General features: G+C 43.0%; 1 protein-coding gene across 2 annotated transcripts in view; it reads left to right on the top strand.

The window, feature by feature from the left end:
• The window catches only part of ank3a (ankyrin 3a), a 129,873-nt gene that overhangs the window by 106,962 nt on the left and 5,818 nt on the right, over positions 1 to 17,093 (top strand). Inside the window, exons 35-41 of one of the 2 annotated variants that reach the window (XM_046071359.1) lie at positions 274 to 300; positions 1,843 to 1,924; positions 11,408 to 11,482; positions 11,899 to 12,030; positions 12,472 to 12,615; positions 15,095 to 16,541; positions 16,738 to 16,900. In XM_046071359.1, the coding sequence (XP_045927315.1) occupies positions 274 to 300; positions 1,843 to 1,924; positions 11,408 to 11,482; positions 11,899 to 12,030; positions 12,472 to 12,615; positions 15,095 to 16,541; positions 16,738 to 16,900 (2,070 nt within the window). The remainder of the gene's footprint in view (positions 1 to 273; positions 301 to 1,842; positions 1,925 to 11,407; positions 11,483 to 11,898; positions 12,031 to 12,471; positions 12,616 to 15,094; positions 16,542 to 16,737; positions 16,901 to 17,093) is intronic. The other variant, XM_046071360.1, reaches the window with a different exon arrangement.

Consider the following 17,093-nt stretch of genomic DNA (forward strand, 5'->3'; position numbering starts at 1 on the left):
GTACATAAGAATTATTCAAAAAAAATCTTCTCATTTGTTTGTTTGTTGTGGTGTTGATTGATCACAAGAAACTGAAATTATTTTGCTTTTGCTTTTGTTATTTTGCCGTTTATTTTTATTAATCCCATAGACTTTTTCTGATGCCTTTTGTTGTTTTTGCTGCTCCATTTTCATTCCCTGAATTTTATTTCCACCTCCCCGCTCACTATAACGTCCCTGCTGTCCATTGTGTCATCTCTCTCCTCTCCTGCAATGCATCTTGGAATACCACAGGATATCGAGTCTGATCCTGATGATGAGGTAAAACTGATTCTTCATCATCACATGGAATCTGCTTCTTCTTTGTAGTCCTTTCTGTTGGCTTTACTGCAAATGCTGTAGTAAAAATGTGCGTCGCCAATATTTTGTCTTTGTACAATACCTTTGTGTGAAAGATGCTTCTGACTGCACGTTTTTTTTACACAGCTTCGTCATTGCTGAAGCGACCCCTTGTAGTGCATGAGTGGAAATGGCAGTTGTTTTAATCAGCAAGGATTTATTTATTGTTGTCTTCATCCCAAGTCCAGTGGAGCCAATTGCTGTGCCGTGCCTCAGCTTGTTTTTCATCTCTATCTTCCTTTCCATACATGTTCAACAGGAAATCACCATCCTTACTATTAACTCATAAGACGTTTCACACAGGACTATGGGATCATTTGTCAGCAAGATGAAACCCTAACGCTTATCATTTGTTTACTTAGACATTGTTTTGTTATATTTGGGGTTTCCCTTCTTCACCCTTGTCCTTGGCTTGTGTGTAACAGAATACTAACTCTCTCAGCTGCATGTCAAAACATTTATGGGAGAGTTTAATCAAAGGGAGATAAGGCTGTTCTTGTGTTTGAGTATTTACATTATATGTAGTGACCACTTGTGTTGTAATTTTTCTACATAAATATATCAATCCACTCGCCAAATTGAATGTTGATAATGGACAACTCAGCACCAAAATTATTAAACCCAGATAATGTTCAGTGGCACCATTTTTGAATGTTCAGTGCCAACATAAAAAAAAAAGCCAACAATACCACACATTGCAACTACAGTATGATTACGGCATTGTTAAGGTTATGCAAACAACTTGATTAAGGTTAGCTAAAGTTTGTGATCATAGTTTCAGTGAGGGACACAGACTCCAGTCACTGGCATGAGAGATAGACGGAACTTGAACCACATTCATCACACCAACCTCCACACCTTTACTTTTCACCCAGTTACATAAAGAGCACAGCATTAACTGCATTGGCACTGAACATTGGCATACACTTTAAATCATGTAATGCAGAATTGTCCAATATGAACATAATTCCTACTAGGCTGAATATGTACCACAGTCTTACTTTGAAATTGACACAATTACCATTATTATTGTAAGAAAGTTTACCATGTCACCACATTTGATGATGATCTGTGGAACCCATCTTCATGATAACAGGACATTGTTTAACATTGCATAACTGGAAGTTGGATTTTCACAATGCTTACTACTTACTGGAGTAGGCCATACAGACAAAGTATATTATTTTGTAGTTATTTCATTGCAATGACATCGAGAAATGCAGTGAATGAATAGATGCAGGGAAACAGTCCATTACTCCCCAGAGTAGTCACTACAGTACACCTGCAGTGCCTCCTTGTGCCAGTGCTAACAGCATGTACTGATTCACTAAAAACAGGACAGTGTTTGTACACCGCAGTATCTAAGTTAACATTATTATTTATACCTAATTCTGGTAGATTAGAATCACATTTGACCATATTTTTTATGTTAAAGCACCTTTTGTTCTTTTTTGTTTGTTTCAGACTGAAAAGCCAGAACGACGTCATACCTTTGCCTCCTTAGCTTTGCGTAAGCGCTACAGCTATTTGACCGACCCAGCAGCGAGTGAGTTTCCCGTTTTTACTTGCACAACATCTTTAATTGATTTCAGATATTTATGTGATTTTAATCAGTTTTAGTGTGTAAAGGTTCATATACCCATAGTATAGAAAGAAAGCTACCTGACAGAACATGTTCATCAATCATTTATTCTATTCACCTACTCTTTGATCATCTGTCATTCATCAAACATTTGCATGGTTTACTGTGTGTTACGCTTTGCTTACCCACCCCTGTTTCAATGGTTATGTTATTTTACATTTGTGGAAACACTGGGAATCAATGTCTGTCTTTTCATTTATCATTTGAACAAAAAATGTTTGAATTCATGTTGAATAAAAATATTCTTTTGTATTGTTGTCATTCTTAGTGGCCATTTCACTCTTATTGGCTTTATGATAATGTGTGGCTGTGTATATTGTGTTAACAGGTTGCACTTTACATTAACTTGATTTCCCTTAGAGCAAGCATTTTCCTACAATATTACATTTTTACCATTTACAAATATTATTGGCATAAATTTCAATGCAACCATATACTTTAGGGGCGTTTTTTATACTGCATGTGTATTATCAGGACACAGAGTTTTATTAATAATTCTGAGGCACTGTCTGTGTTTTGTTTTAGCATTTTCCATCCGAGTCTTTTGTGAAAAAAAAATATTTTTAACAATTATTCGAAAACATTTTAAATATATTCATATGTATGACTTGAGAAATGGTGATTATTCATAATTAGAGACAATTCACTTAAATTGCAGGGCATATTGTACTACACTGACATGAACGGCTAATTTACTGTTACTTTTTTGTAAAGTGCAACCTCGTATTTAATTTTAAGTCATGACCAGACAAGTAAAATTATATTTTCTTATTAATGGTATACACTTGTGGGGTCATCTCTGGCATTCAAAATGAACCAAATGAAAGGATAATAACATGTCAATCAAACATGTACATTAAAAGACACTGTTGCAAGGAGGCAAATTGATAAAGCACATCAAAAGTCAATGGAATTGTATCTTTTGGTTATCATGTCATTTTTTTGTCAGATCTACCGTCATTTTTGTCCCTATACATGATCTATTCTTTGTCTTGTGTATTTTGTCATAAGTCACTGATTTTAGAACGTCATTTGTCATTTCATCTGGGTTTTTGAATAGGGGCCTTTCTTACATTTCATGTATAAAATTTTGTATAATTCTGTTTCTGACTGACTCAAATTTCTCTTTCTGGTTTTTATGTTTTATTTCCAATTATTTTATGTTACATTTTATGTTTATTTTCTTATTGTTTTGGTTTAAATTACTGTTGAAGAAACAACTGATCGAAGCTCGCCGAGAACACAGCCTTCTAGCTACCCTCACAAACCTGTCTTTTCAACGAGATCTTATCAGGCGTGGTCGCCTGTTCCTATCGCCGTCCCTGGCCAAGCCAAGTCTGGGTTTGGCTCCCTCTCCAGTTCGTCATCCAACACGCCCTCTGCCTCTCCATTAAAGTCTGTCTGGTCCATCAACTCTGCCTCCCCCATCAAGACCAACATCCCTGGATCTCCTGCCTCTTCTGTAAAGTCAGCTAGCGACATGGCCTCTCCCATACGATCTTACAGAACAATCTCATCTCCTATAAAAACTGTAGTCCAGCAAGCCCAGTACCCAGTCCAGGTCAACCCCAGTCCCCTGACCTCACCAGGTAAAACTGCCCCAGAACCCATGTCTATGAAAGGACTGGCAGCATTGTCTGCTAGGACCTCCCCTATAACTGTCTCAGGAGGAGGAAGTGCTCTTCTTGAGAGAACATCCATAAGCATGACCCCACCAACTTCTCCCAAATCTTCTCTGAGTATGTTCAGTTCACCTCTACCATACAAGACAGTTATGGGGGGCTCAGCCTCTTCTTCCTCACCAATAAAAACAGTCCCTGGTCTCTCCTCTGTGCGCTCCTTTGCCTCAGATGCTACTGGTTCTGCAAGAAACCTGTTCTCCTCCCTTTCATCACCACTTAAATCCAACACCCCTCCAAGTGCTGCAGCTCTGATCAATGGAACTGTGTCACCTACGCAGTACCGCTCTTCATCCCCAACATCTCTTCTTGCAAGCAGTCTGCAAGAGAGAATACAAGCAACCACCAATGCTGCAACTACAAGTGTCAATGCAGCCTTTGATGAGGTTGAAAAGACATTTAATTCTTGTTCTGCAGGCTACGGCACCTTGAAGTCCATGTCTTCTTCTGCATCCTCCTCATATCAGTCCATTAGATCATCAGCTTCCAATTCCCTTTATGCCTCTCTAAGATCCCCTCCTAATGCCACAACTGCTGTAACATCAAGTACAGTGACTGTTCCAGTGTACTCTGTTATTAATGTGCTGCCAGAGCCCCAGTTTAAAAAGTTACCAGAGGTGTCCAAGTCAGCTGCTGCCCTTCTGTCCCCAAGGAAGACAGCGCATGCTGAGGCAAATGCTCATATGCAGTCTTCCTTTGCTAGAACTCTTTCCCCTATCAAGACCCCTCTTTTTTCTGCTGGCCTAAAATCAAACACCGCATCACCACTGTCATCCAGCCAAGAGATTCTGAAGGATGTAGCCGAAATGAAAGAGGACTTGATACGAATGTCAGCCATTTTGCAGACAGACCCAAATTCCACAGCCAATAAAGGATTTCAGTCTGATTCTCCCAAAGAGGCTAAGTTAGAGGATGAGGAACCATATAGGATTGTGGAAAAAGTAAAACAAGATTTGGTAAAAGTGAGCGAAATCCTTACTAAAGACGCTGTGAAGGATGGTAGGGTTTCCCTGGCAAGGGGTTCTTTGGATGACATACACTTCTCAAAAGTACAAGTTGAACAACCACCAAGCAACTGGAGCTATCCGCCAAGATATGAGACTGTGGTTCCTCACGCCAAATCAAAAACAATACCAGATAGAGAATTCAATCTCTCGAAAGTGGTTGACTACCTGGTCAATGATGTTGGTAGCAGCTCTTTCTCCAAAATGCATGATACAAAGCATAAAGCAGAGGAGGGTAAGAGAGAAGGAGAGGGAAAGGAAAAGCAGAAACGTGTCCTAAAACCTACCATAGCAGTTCAGGAGCATAAGCTCAAAATGCCTCCAACAAACATGCGCTCCTCAGCTTCAGACAGAGAGCTTAGCAAAGTAGCAGATGCCCTTTTTGGAGCAGACACTGTGCTAGAATCCCTTGATGAGATCTCACATGAACAAGATAAAAGCCCCCTCTCAGACAGTGGCTTTGAGACCAGGAGTGAACGGACACCCTCTGCGCCTCAGAGTGCAGAAGGCATGGGCCCCAAGGCCCTTTTTCAGGATATCCCAGTTCCCCCAGTGATCACTGAGACTAGGACTGAGGTAGTCCATGTCATCAGGAGCTATGAGCCCCCAGAGGATAACAAACTAACTCCAATGGAGGATGCACATTCTGTCAGATATATTGATTCAGATTCAAAAGGGCATCTGAATCAAGCTACATCAACTCCAGAACAGAACAAATGCTATTCAATAAAAGTAAGCCCTGATGAGGATCCAACGGGGAAAGGGATGAGGGTAAAGGAGGAGACTCATATCACTACTACCACCAGGATGGTGTACCACAAACCGCCTGGCAAAGAAGCAGCATCGGAGAGGTGTGAGGAAACCATGTCTGTGCATGACATAATGAAGGCTTTTCAGTCAGGCAAGGACCCTTCTAGAGAGCTGGCTGGATTGTTTGAACACAAGTCTGGCAATGAGGAAACGTCACAAAGAGTCCTCGATGACATCAACTCCAAACCTAAGGTTGAAAGAATAATTGAAGTTCATATTGAAAAAGGCAATAAAACAGAACCAACAGAGGTCATCATCAGAGAGACAAAAAACCATGCAGAGAAGGAAATGTATTACTACCCAGGGAGTAGACAGGAAGAGGAGGAGCCTGAGGAATCACTTCCAGTGTACCTTGACTCCCCCAGAGTTAACACACCTATGTCACAAGAAGAAGACAGTCGCCCCAGTTCAGCCCAACTCATGGCAGATGACTCTTACAAAACACTAAAGCTACTTAGCCAGCAATCTGTAGAATACAATGAGGATGAATCATCAGAACTTAGGGGAGAATCTTATAATTTTGCAGAGAAAATGCTTCTCTCTGAGAAATTCGACCAATCTCATTCTGACACAGAGGAATATCTGAGAGATAGGTCTCGCTTCCACTCGCCAGACAGAAGCAGTCACAGTGAGGGTAGATCAGTTGGCCCAAGGACAGAGTATGTCTTCAGGTCTTCGAGAAATGTATTTGACAAATCTGGAAGAATGGCCAACGTTGATGATAGCTTTGACAAACTGACACTTTTGCAGTATTCTTCTGAGCCTGGTAGCCCAAAGCAGTCTGTCTGGATGCGTGTGTCAGATGACTCACAGAGTAAGGACAGAGGACAGCTTATGTATGAGGACAGAGTGGACAGGACTGTAAAGGAGGCAGAGGAAAAACTCACAGAGGTATCGCAATTCTTCCGTGATAAAACAGAACAGCTCAACGATGAGCTCTCATCTCCAGAGAAGAAATCTCGCAGACCAGACTTCAGAGAATCACGATCAGGGCCCAGTTCTACACACAGCAGTCCAGAGAGGTCAGCTTATAGGAATGGGAGTAGTGGGGAAGAGTGGAGCAGAGAAAGGCTTAGAGACAGGTTCAATTCCAGTGACAGGAAATGTGCCAGCTTACCCAGCAGTCCAGAGAGGAGAGTGTTGTTGCAGTACAGTGATTCAGACCCAAGAAAACAAGGAGATGGTAAATCACAGGGAAGCACAGGTGAAAGCCCTAAACCTTTTCAAATGTCTTCCTCCAAAGTCAGTGCAGTGAGGCTAAAGTTTGAGCAAGAGGCTCAAAGGCAAGAGAGGAGTCATCAGAGCAGCCAAAATTCAAATACTCCTATCAGGAAACTCCAGGAAAGTAAGCTACCTGTGTATCAGGTGTTTGCTGGTTCAAATATTCCAAAAACACCAGACAGTCCGGGAAACCAGAGGAGATGTCAAGATAGCGAATCAAATAAGTGCTTGCCCAAGCATGAGACCAGTGGAAAAGATCAGGAAGAGAAAATGTTATTCAAAACATGGGAGAGCCAAGAGTATGGGAACTATAAACCCCAATCTCCCAAACGATCTCCTTCTTCATTCCATGATTCTATGAAAGATGTCAATAATAGTGATTCCCAAAGACAAGAAACTACAAAGAAAATAATCTACACAGAATTCGTTGTCCGAGAAAGTCCAAATAGCAATGACAGTCTAAAAAAAAACTCGGAATCACAAATTCCTGTAAGAAAGCCCTCTAATTTTTCAGAAAATAACAAATCCACTGCTTTAAAACTAGATGCCTCTGTTGAACCATACGAGAGGGCAGCATCTCATATACCTACTTTAGCTAGAAATCGGTTAAACAGTAGCTCTGAATCCAACAAGTCTACTCGTGGATCATCAGTAGGAAAATCCACAGACTCATCAGACAGTAGCCAGTCAAATGTAGTTTGCAACGGTGTTGATAGTGACCAAATACAGTATTTGGATCAAGTTACTCCTGTAGTTATCACAGAGGGTTTCAAAGATATTAAACCCTTACCTGTGTATGTTAGCATCCAAGTAGGAAAGCAGTATGAGAAAGAGACAGCCTCGGGGCAACTGGGAACATACAAAAAGATAGTAAGCCATGAGAGTAGGACAGTGCATGAGACTAGGGGTGCATTTTACACTGTCAAGCAAAAGCAGTCTCCATCTCCTCAAGGGAGTCCAGAAGATGACACTCTAGAGCAAGTGACCTTCATGGACAGCTCTGGGAAAAGTCCTGTTACCCCTGAGACCCCCAGCTCAGAGGAAGTGAGTTTGACCTCAAGAACACCAGACTCTGTGATAGGCTTCATGCCTGGCATGCCTAGCACTATCCCAGAGGAGTCTGAGGAGGAAGAAGGGAAGACCTTCATCTACAATGAGCCCTCGAAGGAAAAATCTAAGTCACCTTCTTCAGAGAACAGTAAAAAACAAGATGCAGAGAGACACAAGTCAAAGGAGAAAAGAGTGGCTTATATAGAATTTCCTCCTCCTCCTCCTTTAGAGGCAGAGCAATCTGACCCTGAGAAAAGGGGGTCGTGTGCTTCTTCTGAAGCAGAGACAGAGATGATGGAGGTGAACCTCCAAGAGGAGCATGATAGGCACCTCTTAGCTGAACCAATCATCAGGGTCCAGCCACCATCACCTATTCCCCCTGGAGCTGATAACAGCGACTCTAGTGATGATGAGTCTGTCTTCCATCCAATCCCTATCAAAAAGTACACCTTCAAAATGAAAGAGGATGGAGAGAAACACCCAAAACAAAAGAAACCTGAGAAAAATGGAAACAACAAGGAGTCTGGGATCAATGGTGTTGTAAAGGGAGAGGATGCTGACTTTGAACAAAATGGCAATGACCAGTCAATCACTGACTGCTCCATAGCAACCACTGCTGAGTTCTCCCATGATACAGATGCAACTGAAATAGACTCTTTAGATGGGTATGATCTACAGGATGAGGATGACGGACTGAGCGAGGACCCTAAAACATCAAGTCTTTCCAATGATGGAAAAACAACCGACCGCTCATTTAGTCAGTCAAAGCTAGAAGTGATCGAGGAAGAGAAATGTGAGGAAGGGGGTGATAATGGAAAGACTAAAACCAACACATCTTCAGTGAAAAGCGGTGGAGATGAAAAAGATTATACCCTTGAAGGAAGACATCCAGATAGGCAGGGCTTTGCAGAAAACTACTTTGGCTACCAACTAGAAGAGGAACTGAATTCAACCTTTAAAACTGTTGCCACTAAAGGCCTGGACTTTGACCCCTGGTCCACTAAAGGGGGTGATAATGAGGGACTTTTTGAGTCCAAAACAAAAGAGGAGGACCCCAAGCCCTTTGGTTTATCGGTGGAGGACAAATCACAGGCTACAACACCTGACACAACCCCTGCTCGAACACCGACTGATGAGAGCACACCGACTAGTGAGCCTAACCCCTTCCCATTCCATGAAGGGAAGATGTTTGAGATGACCCGCAGTGGTGCTATTGACATGAGCAAGCGGGACTTTGTTGAAGAGAGGCTTCAGTTTTTCCAGATTGGTGAGCATTCCTCTGACCCTAAAACAGGGGAAAAGGGGAGAGGGGGCAAGATCCTGGGGGTAATTTCCTCTCAGTCAAAAACAGGGGAGAGGGCCACAGTAGATGGGAAGGTTGTAGATACTACCACTGACAGCAGCACTACACCAACAACACCAGCAGCAACAACAGCAAAATGCAGCCCTGCACAGCCTGGCAATGACACTGGCTGTACCAGTACTGATGCTGCCACCTGTGAAGCCATAGCTGAGACCGCCTCCTCATGCACAATCACAGTGTCTAAGGTTGATCCCAAATTACGCACTCCTATTAAGATGGGCATAGCTGCCTCTATAACTGTGAAAAAAGACTCAGCGGATCTCACTGATTGTAAAGCTGAGATGTCAGAGGGTCAGATAATGCCAGAATACATCAGTATAGAGGGTCAGTCAACAGAGAGCCAGTCTAGCAGAAATACGGAGCCCAAGTTAGAGAGAAAAGATTACCCTTCTGAAAACTTCAACAACAACAATAACCTCGAGTCCTCCAGTGTTCAGGCCAACTACATTCAATGTGGTAGTGTGGTGTTTAATTTGCAGTCCTCCTCTGAGCCCACTCTTCAAAAAGCTAGCAGGATAGAAACACTGTGCTGTAGGGATTTAGAAGAGAGAGTGGAAGTACACAACAGCAATCAATTGCAGGAGCAGAAAAGTGAAACGGTTAAAGAAAGTGAAGTGAAGCAACCCAAGTCGAGGCTTCCAGTGAAAGCATCAGGGTGGTCATTTCACACGCAGGGAAGAGCCATAGGCAAACAGAAGCCCAAACAAGCAGTGACGGTTGAAGTCAGGAAAAGAGGAGTGCCAGCCATAGCCAAAGTAGAGCCTAGGTCTAGAATACCAATCAAGGATGTTAAAAAGAGCAGCCCTGCTGCCACAGCGAGCTCACTTGTTTCAGTTCGGGTTACCTCACAGCCAACAAGGGCATTGGACACAGACAGAGCAGCCATACAGTTGCCCTCAAGGCTACCACTGAAGGACAGGCATCAGGTCAGCAATGTCACAGTTGAGGGAGTATGTAGACAGAAAAAACAGGAGAACCCTAGTGAGGTTTGTAAGCGCACCATCGAATACTTTAAAGGCATTAGCGGGGAGACGCTAAAGTTGGTGGACCGCCTGTCAGACGAGGAGAAAAAGACGCAGACAGAGCAGTCGGAGGAAGACAGCACCTCCCGGAGCACCTCTCTGTCGGACGCCTCCCAGCCTTCCCAGCCCTCCCAGCCCTCCCGCTCATCCAGGTCTGGTAGAGGTTCGAGGGCTGAGGCCGGGGCCGCGTCCGTAAGGGCAAAGGTGGCGACGACGGACAGGGCCTCCGGCAGTGAGAGAAGCAGAAGGAGTAGGCGGACTGGTGGGAAGGAGGGCAGTCAGGGACTCACAGGGTCTCGAACGCCTCCCATCGCGGAGATCAAGCCTAGTTTGTAAAACTTTCACACTATGTTTAAAATACATCTATATATTTATATATTTCACTTTTAGTTGCATGACATCGTTGTGATCGTTAAATGGATTGACTGGAATGCCTGTGGCGTGTTTACATATTCTCTTCAGAACAGTAGCTGTCATTTAAATTTATTTTTTGTCATTGATGTACTGTATTGTCCTTGTTGCAAGATTCTGTTCCCTCTGTTCCCCTCTGTCAACCCTTTTAAACATCCGTATAATAATGTGAGCATGTCAATAGTAGTGACTGGTCCACTGGCACAACCAGTCCCTTTTTTGACTACTCCTTGGTCTGTCTGTCTGTCTGTCTGTCTGTCTGTCTGTGCGGGGTGGCTACCAAGTTATTGTAGTAGTTTTTTCTTAAAGAATATTTCATTCTATCAATTGTCATTTAAACTAACTTGTGTCGGCAGAAGAACACACCAAAGCGTCTTCGCATGTTGACATTTTAGATTCCAATATAGACCTTTCCACCCTAGATCTGTAGAACTGTGAGTCTGTTGTTGAGAGTCATGTTATGCTTTGTTATGTGTGGTTCTCATGACAGTTACTGCCTGCCTAGAGGATACATACCGCAAACAGTCACAGAGCACCACTTACTCTATAAACATATTTAAGTTGCTCATAATGTCTCTAATGTGAAATGTCCTTTTCTTGCCATCCTGAGGAAGTCATTGAACCTATATTATAGCTAGATTACAGTAATATGTTAACCATTGTAATATAAATATTTTGAACACAACCTCGATTAATGTTGTTAACTCTGATGAATACGTGGCCAGAAAAGGAAAATTATGTACATGTTTATTTTTCTCTTACATTAGTGTATGGTTAGGAGAAGAATGTGAATGGTATTGATGAGTCATTGTCCTCTATCTTCCCAGGTCCCCAAAGTCCTTGTGAGCGAACAGACTTGCGCATGGCTATCGTTGCAGATCACCTGGGACTCAGTTGGACAGGTGAGAAATATACTGCATTGCTCCTTTTCTCTCCTAATTCCCTTCTACTTGGCTTTCTTTATTTGGGCAAATCAGTCTCAAACCATGTTATTTACTGCCATCTTCAGGCTAATAACTTACAAAGAATCTATGTCATTTTAATGTAGCCCTGGAAAGGAGGAACTCAATATAATTTAATAAGTAAGAAAAAGCATGAAACAATTTTCGTGATACAGAAAAACATTGTAATTTAAATGTAGTGATGAGACAACTGAAGTTATGATGTGTTTTATCAGTCAAAGGATTTGAATAATTTTGAAATGTAGCGTTAATTACCCTCTGCATCTGCAGCTATGTGTTTGCACTGTGAATAACATCACAGACACTTAAATATTGTACTTAAAAGTTTGAATACTTGTGTCTGTGTCCCATCACAGAGTTGGCTCGGGAGATGAACTTCACAGTGGATGAGATCAACCACATCAGACTAGAGAACCCCAACTCTCTGACAGCACAAAGCTTCATGCTACTTAAGAAATGGGTCACTCGGGAAGGGAAAAACGCCACAAGTAAGATTACTTACAAGTAATATCTTACTTGTTGGTCACCATTTGCTTTCTCTTTTTTTTCTTTCTCATTCTTTTCAGTCTTTCTGGTCTTGGCTAAAAAGTTCATCACCTTTAGAAGACTTCTTTGCACCCTCCCTGCTTGTTATCTTGTCTATCTTCCACACTCACTTTCTGTCTGTCTTTTCATCATTCTCATCTCTATGTTCAGAAATCCTCAAGCACCAATTTGGACAAGATTTTTTAATTTATGAACATTCTTTATTGCCCCATTCAAGAACAAAAGGAAAAAGCCAAAACTGACCTATTTTTACTACCTATGCAACAATAATAATTCTCTTTTTCTTTACATATTTTGTTCTCGTGAGTAAAACATTAGAATGACAGTTGTGCTCAAATTTGCAAACCTTGTTTCATAATTTTTCTGTTGTTTTTTTCCCACAGCGGATGCCTTAACTACAGTGCTGACCAAAGTCAATCGGATGGATATTGTGACTTTACTGGAGGGCCCAATATTTGACTATGGTAACATTTCAGGCACGAGATGTTTTGCCGATGATAACGCTGTTTTCCGGGATCAGGCTGATGGTAAAGTTTAGCTCTGTCTAGCTGACCTCTTACCTCTCCCTGCTACCTTTTTTGTTGTGCCAATGCATGGATCACATATTATAGACCTGGTGCAAATCTCTAGAGGGCTTGATTTACAGTCCGATTTTGGATTTTGTTTGGACAACTGGCTCTTACTGTTCCCCAAATGCATACCTGATTTTCATGATTAACAGTTGATGTGCCATTGAAATAATTATGGTATTCTACTTTAAACTTTAAACCTTCTTGCTTTTCAATTACAACATTAATAACACTTTAAGACTTGCACTGATTTGAATTGGCATCTGTGTAATTACCACCATTTGTATTTAAATCTGGTCGTGCTCTGGGTGAATACTCCTCTACAAATCATAATAGTGCATCCAATTGTCACAAATGAGCATTATCCACTATTAAATTTCCATTCTAAGTGTCTGATGCATACTAAATACTGCTTTAATGTTTTTTTATAATGTTTGACTTAAGTAGAAATGATATAACCCTGTAGAGTCTGCTTTCCTCTATTGATTTAGTTTAGTTCTCTTAGTTCTCCTCCAGTTACTCTGAGCCTTCCTTGGATAGATGAGAGAATCTCTTCTTTTGTGAAACCAGACTGCCTCCTCCTCCTACTCCTACTCCTCATTCCGTTCCTCCTGCCTCCCATCACCTCACCACAGCAGTATCCACTGCTGATAACAGCACATAATAGCTCTTAACATATTAAGAGTCATGTGTTGCTGATATCGTCGTGTGCCCTCTCCTTATCTATCCCTCACATGGCGCCTTCCCCGCACATCCCTCAGTCTTGTTTTCATTTATTGTCTTATTGTGCAAGCATGTTTCACATTAAACAATCTTTTGTGTATTCTTTTTCCCTCTTTCTCCAATTTACTTTTTCTTTCTTTTGTCTTCTGCATATATCTTGCCTTATTTCTTTACCATAGTTTGCATAATTATCCCCTTAACTCCTAGAAGCACTGAAGCTGCCTTCATCCTGCAGGCATCCAGCCCCTTCTTTTCAATGCAGACCCCAACACCCCCACCCACTCTCCTCACACCCACTGCAGCACTTCATTGCTGTCCCTTTTCCCCACGCCGCTCTCCGAGTTATGAGTCCTCCATTTCGCTCAAAGACTTGGCCCCTCCAGCGGCATTTGAACCACCACGGTTCAACTTCCTCTCCCCTCATTCCCCATGCCTCACCCCTCAGTGCCCCCTTGATGACCCTCGTCAATCCCCTGCCTTCCCTTTCTCTCCTCACCCATCCTCCCCGATCCCCCTCATCACCTCACCTTTACCTTCCTCACTTGCTGCTAACTCTCCACCACCCATTTCTTTTTCAGCGACATCTGTCCCATCCTCTCCCCCCTCTGTCCCAACCTCCCCGACACTTACCACGCCAACTCCAAACCCTTCACAAACAGAACCAAACACCTCGTCTCTCATATTATCCGGATCTACCTCTGTCCTGTCCTGTCATACTACACCCCCCTCCGAAATTGCAACCACACACACCAACCTCACTCCTGTACCTTCCTCTATTGCTTCTAACCAATCTGAACCCATCACCATACCTGTTTCGCCCATCCCCTCCTCACCCTCAGGCAGGGCCTCGCCTTCTGTCACCGCCTCTCCAAGCAGAGAGTCTTCAGTGACCCAGCTCGCCTCCTCCTCCCGCCCTGTTTCCCCTCTCTTCTTGTCTACTCTCCCTCCTGTCTCTCCCTCTGGGTCACGTTGTCCTAGTCCCAGTCCATCCTCCCCTCCTCTTCGCTCCCTGTCTCCCTGTCCTGCTTGCCAGTGTACTTGTGCGCCCTCAATCCCTCCGCCTCCAACGCGAACCCGCATCGACCCCTCCACAATGGAAATATTAATTTAGCATGCTCTATCCTTTGTCTTGTTCCTTCCTCTCCCCATTCCTTCTCACATCTCTCATCTGTCACCTATCTCATGTGAGCATGTAACAGAACACCCTGGCAAATATTAATATCTTACACTCATCCCATCCCACGCTACATGATTAAGATGGCCTTATGTCACTTATGTGTCCCACTTTCAAAGTTTTACCTCATCACAACTGTTAAATGAACAAAATCAAACAACTACTGATAAACATAATGATTATTGTAAATTTGAATATCCTTCTTCATATATCTTTTAATATTTTATTATATTTTTTTATTTGTGTTGAATATGGCTTTTTTAAACATATGCAGTTCAATGTATGTATTTATTACATTTTACTGCAGATATTTGTTTGTCATTCTGCAATTGCAGCTGCTGACATATCACCATCTCAGCTAGTGGTTGTCCGGGTACATGCTTTACACTTCAGCCTCTGTGCCATTTTTCACGTCATTTGGTGTTAGGGTGTGTGTGTGTGTGTGTGTGTGTGTGTGTGTGTGTGTGTGTTTTTTTATATTCTTTTGTGGCATGCGTCGGTGTGTGTATGTCTCTACATTTGTCATCCTGTCACCAACAGATTATCAGAGCATTCTAGCGGAGTTGCAGTCCCCTGCCGCACTGCACTCTGACCCCCACTTCCTGGAGCCCGAACTCCCCGTCACCCCCAACCCTACCCTTGCCCACCACCAACACCACCACTACCCAGAACCAGACACCCCTTCACTGGCTGACTCCCAACCTCAGCCCCTGCCCTGGAGCCCGGAAATAGAGCCTGGCAGTGGTGAGCCAGACAGCCCCCCTAGGAGCCCCCCCAGACCCTGTGAGCTCGCCTTGTCCGTCCCAGCTTTTGAACTCCCTGATCCTGTTTCTTCTAAGGTCAGGAAGCCCCACATCGCTCTGAACGACCAGCTGCTTTTGAGCGAGGAGGAGGACAGGTCTTGTCAAGAAATGGAGCTGAGTCACAAGCCTAAGTCACACTCCCTCCCACCCATGTGTGAGTTAGACATTGACATGGCTTACTCCACATCTTCCCCATCACTCTCATCAGTATCATCAGTAACCCCTTTGTCGCCTGACAGAGCACAAATGGGAGATGGAGGAGCGCAGATAGTTGCCCCCAATGGGGTACAGGAGGATGTAGGTTTGAAAGGAGGTGAACAGGAAGTGACAGAAGAAATAGAGAAGGTTGTTTGGATGGTTTCAGCAGGGTTAACAGAGGGAAATGGATTAGTGGAAAAGTGGGTGGAGCAGGACTTGATTAAAAATGTGGAAAGAAAATGTGAGATGATAACAAAAGATAGGTCTAAGATGGCAGAGGAAAATAAGATGTTGGTGGAACAGAAGGAGGGATCTGCAGAGGAAGAGAAAGATGTGGCAAATAAGCAGTGTGTCCTTATTCAAGATTGGAATGAGGGGTCCGCTTGTGAGGTTGAGGAGGTGAAAGATGTGCAGAATCAATCAGAAGAACAGCATAATCTGATAGAAATTGGGCATGAAGTGGAAAAAGACATTGGAATAGAAGCAGAGACTTTCACAGAGTGTATTGATGGAATACCTGGAGTTCACAACGTTGACACAGATGGAGAACTGCAGTTTAAGGATGAAGAAGGGTTGTGTGGCAGTGAAAGAGATATTTGCGGGACATCAGAAGGGGACCAGGCAGCGGAGGACCAGGCTGTAGCTCGGCTCTCCCCTCAGGCCTGGGTTGAGGCACTTGGGGATCGTCAGTCTAGTGATTCTGGATCCAATGAGGAAGAGGAGGAGGGAGACAGAGATGAAGAAATCACAGGGGAGGCATTAGGATCTCTGTTGGAGGAGGTGAAGAAAGAAGAAGGCTCAGAGGAGAAGGAGGAGGACAAAGGGATGACTGAGGCCAGTGTTCAGGAGATTCTTGATCAGGTTGAACAGGCAGAAAAAGAAGTGTGTTCACTTTCAGGTTGGCACAGTGATTCATCCAGCGTCAATGTGGAACCACCAACGCCAGGCCGCAGTGTCAGCTCAGACCTGCTCGACAGGCGGGAAAGGTAAAAGTATTATACAACTATATGCTTCAAATAGAATCCCTTAAAAAATACCAAGTCTCCCGGAGTGAATTTGAAATCTACTGCTTTCTTTCCTAGTGATTCTTTTTCAGAAAGCTCCCCAGATGATTTTTCAGATTTTTCAGGTCTTTATGTTATCCTACAACCATAATCTTATTCTGTGTTTCTTACCTAACAGCCAAGAGAACTCAAGTGACTCCATCACTTCCTCGTCTAGGGGCGAATCAGGGAGGTCCCGACAGAACGGCGACAAGTCAAAGCATTCACCTCAGGATGGTTCATCTGAATCATCGAATGGCAAAAAGGAGGAAGGAGCACTGGTGTCAGAGAAAAGAGTCCAGGTAATGTTATAAGCAATACTATTAATGAATAGAATCAAATAAAAGGACCATAGTCAGCACTATATTTCATTGTGATTTTGTTACTGCAGGAGAAACACCTAAGCCTATGGTTTAAGTTGTGCTAAAGAAACTTCAGTGTTTTATTCCAGGTTTCTCTTTTTTGATACAGCCAACCATGAAGTGCATAAAGGAC

The sequence above is a fragment of the Micropterus dolomieu genome, linkage group LG15 (assembly GCF_021292245.1).
Source record: "Micropterus dolomieu isolate WLL.071019.BEF.003 ecotype Adirondacks linkage group LG15, ASM2129224v1, whole genome shotgun sequence".
Taxonomy (NCBI): Eukaryota; Metazoa; Chordata; class Actinopteri; order Centrarchiformes; family Centrarchidae; genus Micropterus; species Micropterus dolomieu.